This window comes from Mustela erminea, chromosome 18, assembly GCF_009829155.1.
Source record: "Mustela erminea isolate mMusErm1 chromosome 18, mMusErm1.Pri, whole genome shotgun sequence".
Lineage (NCBI taxonomy): Eukaryota > Metazoa > Chordata > Mammalia > Carnivora > Mustelidae > Mustela > Mustela erminea.
Window position 1 is genome coordinate 33,327,355 of NC_045631.1, and position 10,022 is coordinate 33,337,376.

Below are 10,022 nucleotides of genomic sequence, written 5' to 3' on the forward strand. Positions count from 1 at the left end.
TATGTAAGCACAAAATTTGGCAAGAAAATGAGAGGGGAAAAAAAAGCTTAAAGACACCATAGTCAACAAAGCCAGTGCTTACTCAAAACACACATACACACACACACACACACACATACACACACAATCATTCTCAGGAAGCACAATACTTTGCCAATTTTAACTCAAAGATTAAAAATAAAAATCTCTCTCAATTTTAGGTTCTCACACAGAGCCCCTGAAATAAAATTCCTCCCTTCCCCATCCCTCATTATGACTAGAGCTTAGAAACCATTTGAATCTACACATCCACGCCACAGAAAGAGATTGGTGAGTGTGGGTATCATTAGATTTATGCCATTGTGTACCCTGAGGTGTATTCTAATTCCAGTCCCTTTGATCTGCAATGTGATGCCTTCTTAGTCACAGATTTGAGGTGTCTGGTTTCATCACAGCGAGGCTCTTTCTACATAGCAGGATTTCTCAGCCTCAGTACAACTGATATTTTCAACCAGATAGTTGTTTGTTGTGGGAGTCTGTCTGGTATATCAGAGGGTGTTTCATAGCCTCTCTGGCCTTCTACCCGATAGATGCCAGTATAACTGCCCCCCACTGCCAAACTCAGTTTTGACAATGGAAAATGTCTCCAGACATTGTCAAATGTCCCTGGGAGGTAAATGGTTCCCAGTTGAGCACGTATGTCCTAGAAAATGAAAACAAACCACAGAAAAATACAGAGGAAGAAGCAAGAGGACACTTCTGACAAGCATATTTTAAGATGTTCTAAGCTTTCCAGGAGGATCTTTATATCTAGATAATTTGGACATTTTCTTTTATAATAAGAGAGGTAGGGGCCACAGCAGTGTATCCATCATTTCAGATCTGTCCTCTTGCCACTGGCTCCACCATACTTGGTCTTCTTTTGGAGGTCAGCTCGTAATAATTTCAGTTTCTTTTGAATCTCAGTCAGAATTCCTATTTTCTGATCCAAAATGGACAATAACTGGGCAATGCAAAAATCAACATCACAGTTTACCCCACCAGCTGTCTCCTGTATGTTTTTCCCTGGCCCTTGGCTTGATCCCTTCCATGAAGTCCTTGTATCCTCTGCTAATGGAGTGGGTAACGTTTCAATGTCTTTAACCTGTTTTTCCTTCTCACTCTGAATATCACCAGAAATTTTAATAAATCCATCCCCCTGAAGGGATGTTTTTGAATCTGTAATGTGATTTTCCAACATCCTTGGCACCTCAGGTCCAACCGGATAGAGACAGCGATGGTGGGGCCTGAAATCCAGAGTCAATTCTTTCACTCTGTTTGCATATCTTAAAGTGTTGAGGGTGTTTTCACAAGAGGCCATCCCTGGAGAAATCGTAGCAATCATACAAGTGGAGGAATTCTGGCCTATAAAGGAGTCCCGGAGCACCTGCGTCAGTTTGCTGGCTCTGAATGGGGTGTGAGACTTGTTCTGACCCAAAGCCCGGATGCATTCTTTGAGCGCCAGCAGACTTTTATTAATCTCTGCCCCTTCCAGCTGCCTTTTCCTGTTGGCTTTGGCAGTATCTGCTCCCCTTTCGTTCCCAGCTAAGTCAACGAGGGAGAACTTGCCATGCAGGTTCCCTCCTGACTTTAGGATGATCTGGAACACAGCGTGGCTCCTGGAAGAGTGGGCATTGACTGATGTCTGTCCAGAAGTCCGACAGCTGTTTCCTAGTTCCACGAGGTTCAGCACATCCTCCACACTACACACCTCCTGCTCCTGCAGTCCGACCACCTGGATCTGCTGATTGCCATCCTCAAGGACTTGCAGCTTCTTCTTCCAGTTCAACAAGTCATATACCTTGCCCCCGTAAATTTCAAAAAATGTCCCATAGACTTTGAGGTCCAGCTTCTCGTAAGCTGTGGTTCTGAGCAGGAGGAAGACATCCTGCGCCACCAGGGCATAAATGCCTTTAGAACAATCTTGGTCCCTTCCCGAAAAGGCTCCGCCCATGGTGTGCGTTTTCCCACTGCCTGTCTGCCCGTAGGCAAAGCAGGTGGCCATGCCCTTGCGGAAGATGGATTCCACCAGCGGCTGGGCAGTGAACTGGTACACTAACTCATTGGAGGCCGTGTCATCGAAGGCATGGTCGAAGCAGAAGGTCTGGTTCTCCAGGTAGCGAGTGAGGTCTACCTTTTGCTTGGACTCATGTACCATGACCACGTTGTCTGAGGGGATGGTGATGATGTCCAGGTCCTTCATGGTGGTCTCTCGCTGGTTGAGAGGACGCTTCCTTACGCAGACGCAGATCCGATGGTCTTCCCGGGGCTCCAGGCTGGACACCTTGCTGCAGTCCAGGTGCCTGCGGTACTCTTCGATCATGCGCATGATCTCGTAGTTGGGGTTTCCCGTGTTGACATTGAGGGCGCGCTGGGCTCGGATCTCCAGTTGCAGCCGCCTGCGCTTCTCCCGCTGCTTTTGCAATTTCTCAATTTCCCGTAGGCAGGGAGACTTTTTGCGCTTCATCAGGCAAGGATTGCTGGGGACTCTCAGAGCCAGGCTGTCCCCCGAGGGCGTTTCGTTTTTCTGCGGGATTGCAGCAATCCACCGCGCGCCGCTGCACTGGTCCCCGATGGCCGAGGAGGGCCCCAGAGACAAGGGCAGCAGGGAGGACGCTGTGGGGTGTTCAGCCGAGGCCAGCGCGGGATTCAGCAGGAATATGGTCTCTAGATCAACCTTCTTACCCTTTTTGACTCCTTTCTCAATCCACTCCACTGTGACCCAAGAGTTTTCTCTTTTGATCTCTGTGACCACAGCAAGATGGATCCGCCCGTCGCTGCGTTGGATCGCCACGCAGATGCCCACTTGGACATCTCCCAAGGGCGGCTTCAAGGGTTTCAAGGATGCAAGGCGAGGGGCGGCAGGGAGGCATAACTGGCTGGCCATGGTGAAGGATGGAGGTGTCGGGGCTCGTTTTCGGGGGCCCTTGGGGTTGGAGCAGCAGGACCGGAGCCCAAGCCAGCCTGAAGCGCCGAGGGCACTGAGGTGCTTGTAGTTTGCACCTGCCTTTGTGAGTCCCATACGGGCTCCGCCTGAGCCACTGGCGTCACAATGGGATGGAGACAAGAGGCAGCGGAGTCTGGGGGGGTCGCTAGGTGAAAGGGGGGCGGAGGAGTGGGGTCGGCACGTTCCTGATTCTAGGTACAGACCGCAGGGCTGGAAGAATTGTTCTCTGCCACCGAATACGGAGGGGTCGGAGTTAGGAGTAGGGTGTATGTTCCGCGAACATGTGTGCTCCAGCTTTGGGACTAGCCATTCGCCCCTGCAGTCTTGACCTGCCGCATCAAAGCTAAGCGCTTCAATTCGAGAACCAGGCTGAACCAGTTCAGTCCTCCAGTGACCAGCAGGAGCAAGTAAAGGCGGAGCTGTCCGCAAATCACAGGCTTCTAAGGACAGGATCCCACAGAACGTTCTTCAAACCAGGCATCCTTCTTCCGGCCCGCACCCCGTTGAAACTCTTGACTTGAACAGTCACAACTTAAAAATTATTCCTGCTTAATGGGATTTCTCATTACAAAATCAAAATGAGGGGAATGTAGTGGGTTCTTGTGGTAATTTGCTAGTAGGGCACGTCCTTTGGTGTAGCCTCTGGGGTTGCAAACTCAAAGTGTTTATCACATTCCAGGTGGTTCTGATAGCTAGAAAGGGAGTTTTGTTGCATTGCAGACACCGCCATTTTTGAGATTCTTTCAGTAATTACCTTTCTAAATTCCTTCCGTAATTACACGACTGGCCTCATTATCCGTAATTTGGAGAGAAAGGAGGGACGGTTGGTGAAAACAGAGAATTCATCTTGTACCACCTTCTCATCCCAAAATACGTGTGTGTGTGTGTGTGTGTGTGTGTGTGTTTCCTTTAGAAGCTGTTAAGATGGGGCTGGTGGGATGGTCAGGGGAAACGGAAAGGTACCTAAGATGACCAGAGGCAACCATATAATTTGGATTCTCCACCCCCCCATATAATTGCAGATTCTCCACCCCCCCCCCCCCCCCGGGATGATTTACTTGCAAAACAAAAATTGACCTCAGCTGCTAGATAGGCCAACATGAAGACTGAGGTGACATTTTCTTTTCTTCCCACATATCACACTGGCTTTTGGTAAGTCTGACGGTAATTTCCGTGACAGCCTCAAAGTAGCATGAAGTGGCCTGGTGTCCTTACAACCCTCCTGAGGACCCAGGGGGCAATATGGAAACAAATTCTTGTTCTAAACTGACTTCTTTTTCATGGAGAGTTCCTCTCTTCAGTAAATGTAGTCAAGCTTAAATTTTGAAAAGAAGGGATGTGGGAGAGTGTTGGATAAGCTGGGTCAGGGTGTGGTGCTCGTGCTAGTGGACGGAGGAGAGAAAGGACTGTAGCTACCTGTCTTTTTAGGATTATTAATTTCTTGATTTGCCAACTTCTGAATATTTAAAGTGTGCCGGAAATCAGTTTTTGTTTTCCTTTTGTCAAGGACGTTATGAGGATGTCCTTAATTCCTTTTTTTCATGAAGTTAAATTAAGTTTTAAAAAAATTTGCTGCTTTCGAGTTTTTGATATAGATTTTATATATATATATACTTACTTATATATCTGTAGATATTTTATATTTATATATTACACACATAAATATATATATATACCTATGTATATTAGCCTTTATCTCTCAAAATTAAAGTGCAATCTCTCTCAAAATTACTCAAACTCTATCTCTTCCAGGTTAGGCACGTTTTTATACCTAAGCCAGTGATTTTTTTTTTTTTTCTTTATAAATAGACAATGGAGGGGCTTCAGGATGGTCTAGTGGGTTAAGCCTCTGCCTTTGGGCCCAGGTCATGATCCCAGGGTCCTGGGATTGAGCCCCGCATCGGGCTCTCTGCTCAGCGTGGAGCCTGCTTCCCCCTCTCTCTCTGCCTGCCTCTCTGCCTACTTGTGATCTCTGTCTGTCAAATTAAATAAATAAAATCTTTAAAAAAAAATAAATAAGTAGATAATAGATGGCAAAGTCCCGGGTGGTCAAGGAAAAAGAGACTAAAGTTTATTTTGCTGTCCAGCATACCCATAAATGCCTTTTCAGCTATTTCAGAGCCTTTCTTCCCCCACGCTTTAGTTCTTTTCTTTATATATATTTTCCCTTGACTATCTCATGTATTTCCATGATTTATTATCACATATGTGTGTATGTATATACACATATATTTATATTTATATTATCATATTTATATAATATATATACATATATATTTATATTTATATTATTATATATTACATATATGCATATTTATATTTCTATAAATATATAAATATATTTATATTATTATATTTATTTATATATATTATATTTATATTATTATATATATTATATTTTTATATATATATTTGGAGAAAGGGAGAGTGAGAGAGTGCACGCAGGTATTTTTAAGTATTCTTAGTAGTTCCTACCTCTACCCACTGACTTCTCTCTCCTCCTCAGCCCATCCTAATTTGGAGTGAGATAGTCTTTTCCCCACCCCTAGAAGTCTTTTTGGAACAGTGACATCCTTTCATCTCCCAACCAATTACAACCCTGCTTCCTTGGCCATCCTCGTCCAGACAGAGATTCCGTCTATTTCTCATGCCGCTCCTGGAGTTACTCTGACGGCTAATTCTACAGTCCATGGCTGCTCACAAACATTTCCATAGCTCTCCATCATCCTAATTGTTACAGTAAAAATCCCATTCCAGAGCACATGGTACACATTAACGTCTTGCCTGCCTTCTTATCCTCAAGCTTTACCACTGCCCGCACTTAGTCTAAAATTGAACCATACTGAAGAATTTGAGTTCCTTCCATCAATTTTTTTTTTTCAAATTACTAATTTCTAGCTCAGGGATTCTCTGTATTAGGGTACATGAAATTCACCTACAGAGCTTGTTTAAACAGATCGCAGGTCCTCACCCTAATGATTCTGATGCAGGAAATGTGGGGTTGAGAATTTGCATGTCTAACAAGTTCCCAAGTGATGCTGATGCAGCTGGTTCCAGGCACACAGTTCCTTGGGAATCCCTGTTTTAGCTCTTGGAACAGAAAAGCTTCTCTGTATCCCTTCCTTCCCTTGGCCTCTTTAATATCTATCTTAAATATCACTACCTCTGGAAATGCTTCTCTGACCTTGTTGAGAATACTCAGGCAAAATAGCATGAAATGGGCATATGCCTTCCTAAGAAATAGCATCGGGTACCGGTTGGGTTTGTTTGATCAGGAGGGACTCCAAAGCTTCATTTTTAGGAGCAACTAAAAAAAGAAAAATTCCCATGGGTAAATATAATAATCTGTAGAGAGTCACTTGAGTGCTTTCACAATTTTGATAATCTGGAACTACACTTGCAGCAATGATTTTTTTTTTAATTTAATGATACAAAATTCAGAATTCAGTTACCATTAACATAACCTCCTCCTTTTGTGGGAACAGTCCATCTCAGAAAACACTGTGAATCTTTATTAATGAGATCAATGTAGCATTTGTCAAAGTGTGAAGGCCTAGATAGAAGTTATGGTATTTTTCTGGTCCAAGACGTAAATGGCCATTTGGTAGATGAGCAGTTTCTCCAGGTTAGACCCTGAAGATTGGAGACATGCATTCTTTAACTCAATATAACCAAGCAATCTATTTCTGTGACATTCTTAACCACATGCTGCTTCCTAGGCCAAAGGCATACTACCCTCAAGGAGCCGCCCATTTATGCTATTAGTATTATTCCCTATTATACTATTATTTATATTATTCTCTGTACCTGTTTGAAACCAACTGTTATGTCCTCTTTATTTCAAATCCCCCCCTTTTTTTTAGAAGCTGAACAAGTATCAGGTGTTGACTCCTTAAGAGAGGATAGTGTAGGAAGAAGTAAGCACAGGAAATGAGCTTAGTAATTTTCATTTATTAATTACGTACCTGCTCCCAGGTTGGGCCCGTCAGAGTTACTTTACAGGACAGAATGTGATTTCTAGTTTCATTTTAGATGCAAACCTCCCGGGAGAAACGCATCAAATAATCACCTTTCTAGGACTGTTTGTATGGACATCTAGCAGCTGTTCAACGTGTTTGATCACCTTGGGGGTCTGTACTTTTCCAGTATATGGATGCAACCTAAGGTTGATTTAGTTCTTCAGAGGACCTCAATAAATTTTCCCAAATCTCTTTGAAGAAATGGAATTAATCATTTCCAGCTTTAAAGTTATGTTTTGTTTTGTTTTGAGAGTAAACAGGTAACTTACTAGGTGTATGCCTTTAGATAACAAGGGGGATATTAACTTTTAGAAGAATAGTATTTTACTATTACAGCAGGTATCTCTGTCTTTTGACATTTCAACATTTTCCACATGCACCACACTTAACCAGAACTGATAAGTCCACATTTCTCTAGCCCTCTTACTGATTTAATAGGCAATTGTTTCTATGACAACAACATCAGCTCAGAGCCACCTTTCCCCAGCTTATTAAACAGCACTGCTTACCTGGGGATATTTACGTGATTCCTACCTATCTGTTGATTGTGGAAGTTAGTCTTGTGATGTTTGCCAAGGTGGTAAGACTAACCATGGTTGGTGGCTCACTTTAAATCCACTTGTTGGTCAGCTTTCATTTTTCAGTTTTACCCAGCACGCTGAGGGGAGAGGCTTGGGTTTTGCTCATAGTGTATGTATATATCAGTATTATTTGCTTATAACTCCCACTGCAAGGACAGAAATCATGCTACCCATGAACAAAGTAGATGTCTTTGTAGCTCGGCTATGGTCCTTTCACTTGAAAGCCATGTGCTGTGTTCCTTGCCCGTAGAGACTTCTTTAGATCACGCAATTCAGAGTATTTAGGTTAATTTTTTTGCTATGGAACAAACATAAAGCTATAAGGGAGACATAATACTTTTGTAAGAAATAATTGTAGGAACTTGGATATTTGTCCTACAGGAAGTTTGAGAATAGACCTATCTATATCTACTTAAAAAGAAGAGGTGCATAATGTGTGCTTTTTAAAAGATATTATTTATTTATTTGGCAGACAGACATCACAAGTAGGCAGAGAGGCAGGCAGAGGGCAGGGGGAGGAAGCAGGCTCCCCGCTGAGCAGAGAGCCCGATGCGGGGCTCCATCCCAGGACCCTGGGATCATGACCTGAGCCGAAGGCAGAGGCTTTAACCCACTGAGCCACCCAGGCGCCCCTAGTGTGTGTTTTTTGAGATAAGGTATGCGGACATTCACTTATGGAAGTGCTAAACCGTCCAGACCTAGCATCACCTTTCTTGAAAAGCATTTCTTGACACCCACTGCTTCCTCTCCTCTTCCTCCATCACAACTAGATGACTTGCCTTCCTGTCTATTCTCACCTTTATCCCACACTTATTTTTGACATTGTACTTGTCATTTTTTTAAAAGATTTTATGTATTTGTCAGAGAGAGAGAGAGCGCGCACAAGGAGGCAGAGTGGCAGGCAGAGGCAGAGAGAGAAGCAGGCTCCCCGCTGAGCAAGGAGCCCAATGCGGGACTCGATCCCAGGATCCTGGGATCATGATCTGAGCCAAAGGCATCAGCTTAACCGACTGAGCCACCCAGGCGTCCCTGCACTGACCATTTTTGATTAAAAGTATCTGCCTCTTTCTCTCTAGGTAAATAACTAAGACACTTGAGAGAAGGGAGGAAAATACTTTACTCGTGTTTCTATACCTGGTATCTGGAATAGGGACTTGTCCAATTTCCTAAAACTGTAAAAAGCAGCTCAGTAAGTAGATGTTTTCAGAGGGGAGACTTTGGGTCAAACTAATGAATTACCTCATTCAGTGGGTATGCATTCAACAAACGAAAGATATGGCTATCTTTTAAATGTCAAGGTCTAAGCTAAGTGCTAGATATGAGGTAGTGAAGAAAACTCTCCTAGACACTGTCCTCATGGGGCTTACAGTCCCATTTTGGGAGACATATATTAACAGATAACCAGGTGCGTGTACATATGTGTGTGTGTGTGTGTAATATATACATATTGCAGATAAATGGATAAGATTCTAATAGAGCTGTGTAAGGGTTAAGGTCCCATGCTAGTATATATCCAATCAGAAAGTAAATGATAAATGACAATTTGTTTGGAAAAATAGTGCAGACCAGATTTAAATAAGAGACCCAGGAGTTGGGCTATATTTGTGTTTTCAAATCGGTCTATATATATCAGAATCATCTGGGAATGTCTGACAAAGTACAGACTGCCTGGCTCCCCCCAGGCCTGCTGAATCAAACTCTAGCAGCCAAAGCCTAGGAATCCATTTCACTAAAAATCCCCACAGGTGATTCTTAAAATACTGTGAACCCAGAAAGCATTGGACTGCATGCTTTCTTAGGTCTCTTTCTGTTCAGAGATTTTATGATCTCATGGTTCTGTGGGGTGGAAAAGAAAAAAAAAAAAAAAAAAGAATGATGCTTTGATATACCTGTGGTAGTGACAACTGATTTTTTTTTCTTTTTTTTTTTTAGTATTTTTAATGTTTGAAGATACCCCTGCTTCAACAAATAGGACACAATGAAGTTTTACTGGGAAAACGACTTTTAGGTTTCTGCAAAAGGCTTATTGCAAAGTCGAATCTTTGGTATTATTGTCTAACAACATGAATAAAATTGCATGGTAACAAGACCTCATGTCATCAAAGAAGATTTATAAGCATGAAGGCATACCATTTATTTTTGTATCTCCTACAGTGCTTTAGAATAGCACCTAGTACATAGCAGATATTTAATGAATGTTAAATGGAACCATTGCATAGCATGAGATAAATATATGATTTACCCATGCTTTTCGATTGCTTTTGCCTTTTCACCAAGTATGTCAGGTGAAAGTTACACCAAGATTGAAAACCCTTAGCTTCATACTATGTCTCAGTATGATTTCTGTGGGTAGTATTATAAGCACTACTTATCATTGTGGGAGCCTGGTATCTGCCTGTCAGAGTAACATATGTTTGCCATTTTGCAATACTTTCTTATATTCATATCCGGAAATAA

General features: G+C 42.8%; 1 protein-coding gene across 1 annotated transcript; it reads right to left on the reverse strand.

Moving 5' to 3' along the window:
* Positions 1 to 672: 672 nt before the first annotated feature.
* On the reverse strand, positions 673 to 3,049 carry KIF2B (kinesin family member 2B). Its single transcript, XM_032321441.1, has one exon. The coding sequence runs from the start codon at positions 3,038 to 3,040 to the stop codon at positions 851 to 853; it is 2,190 nt and encodes a 729-aa protein (XP_032177332.1). The 5' UTR covers positions 3,041 to 3,049; the 3' UTR covers positions 673 to 850.
* Positions 3,050 to 10,022: the final 6,973 nt, after the last annotated feature.

Bases quoted from the DNA above. Each gene is read 5' to 3' on its own strand.
- KIF2B (XM_032321441.1), bottom strand. From the start codon at position 3,040: ATGGGACTCACAAAGGCAGGTGCAAACTACAAGCACCTCAGTGCCCTC.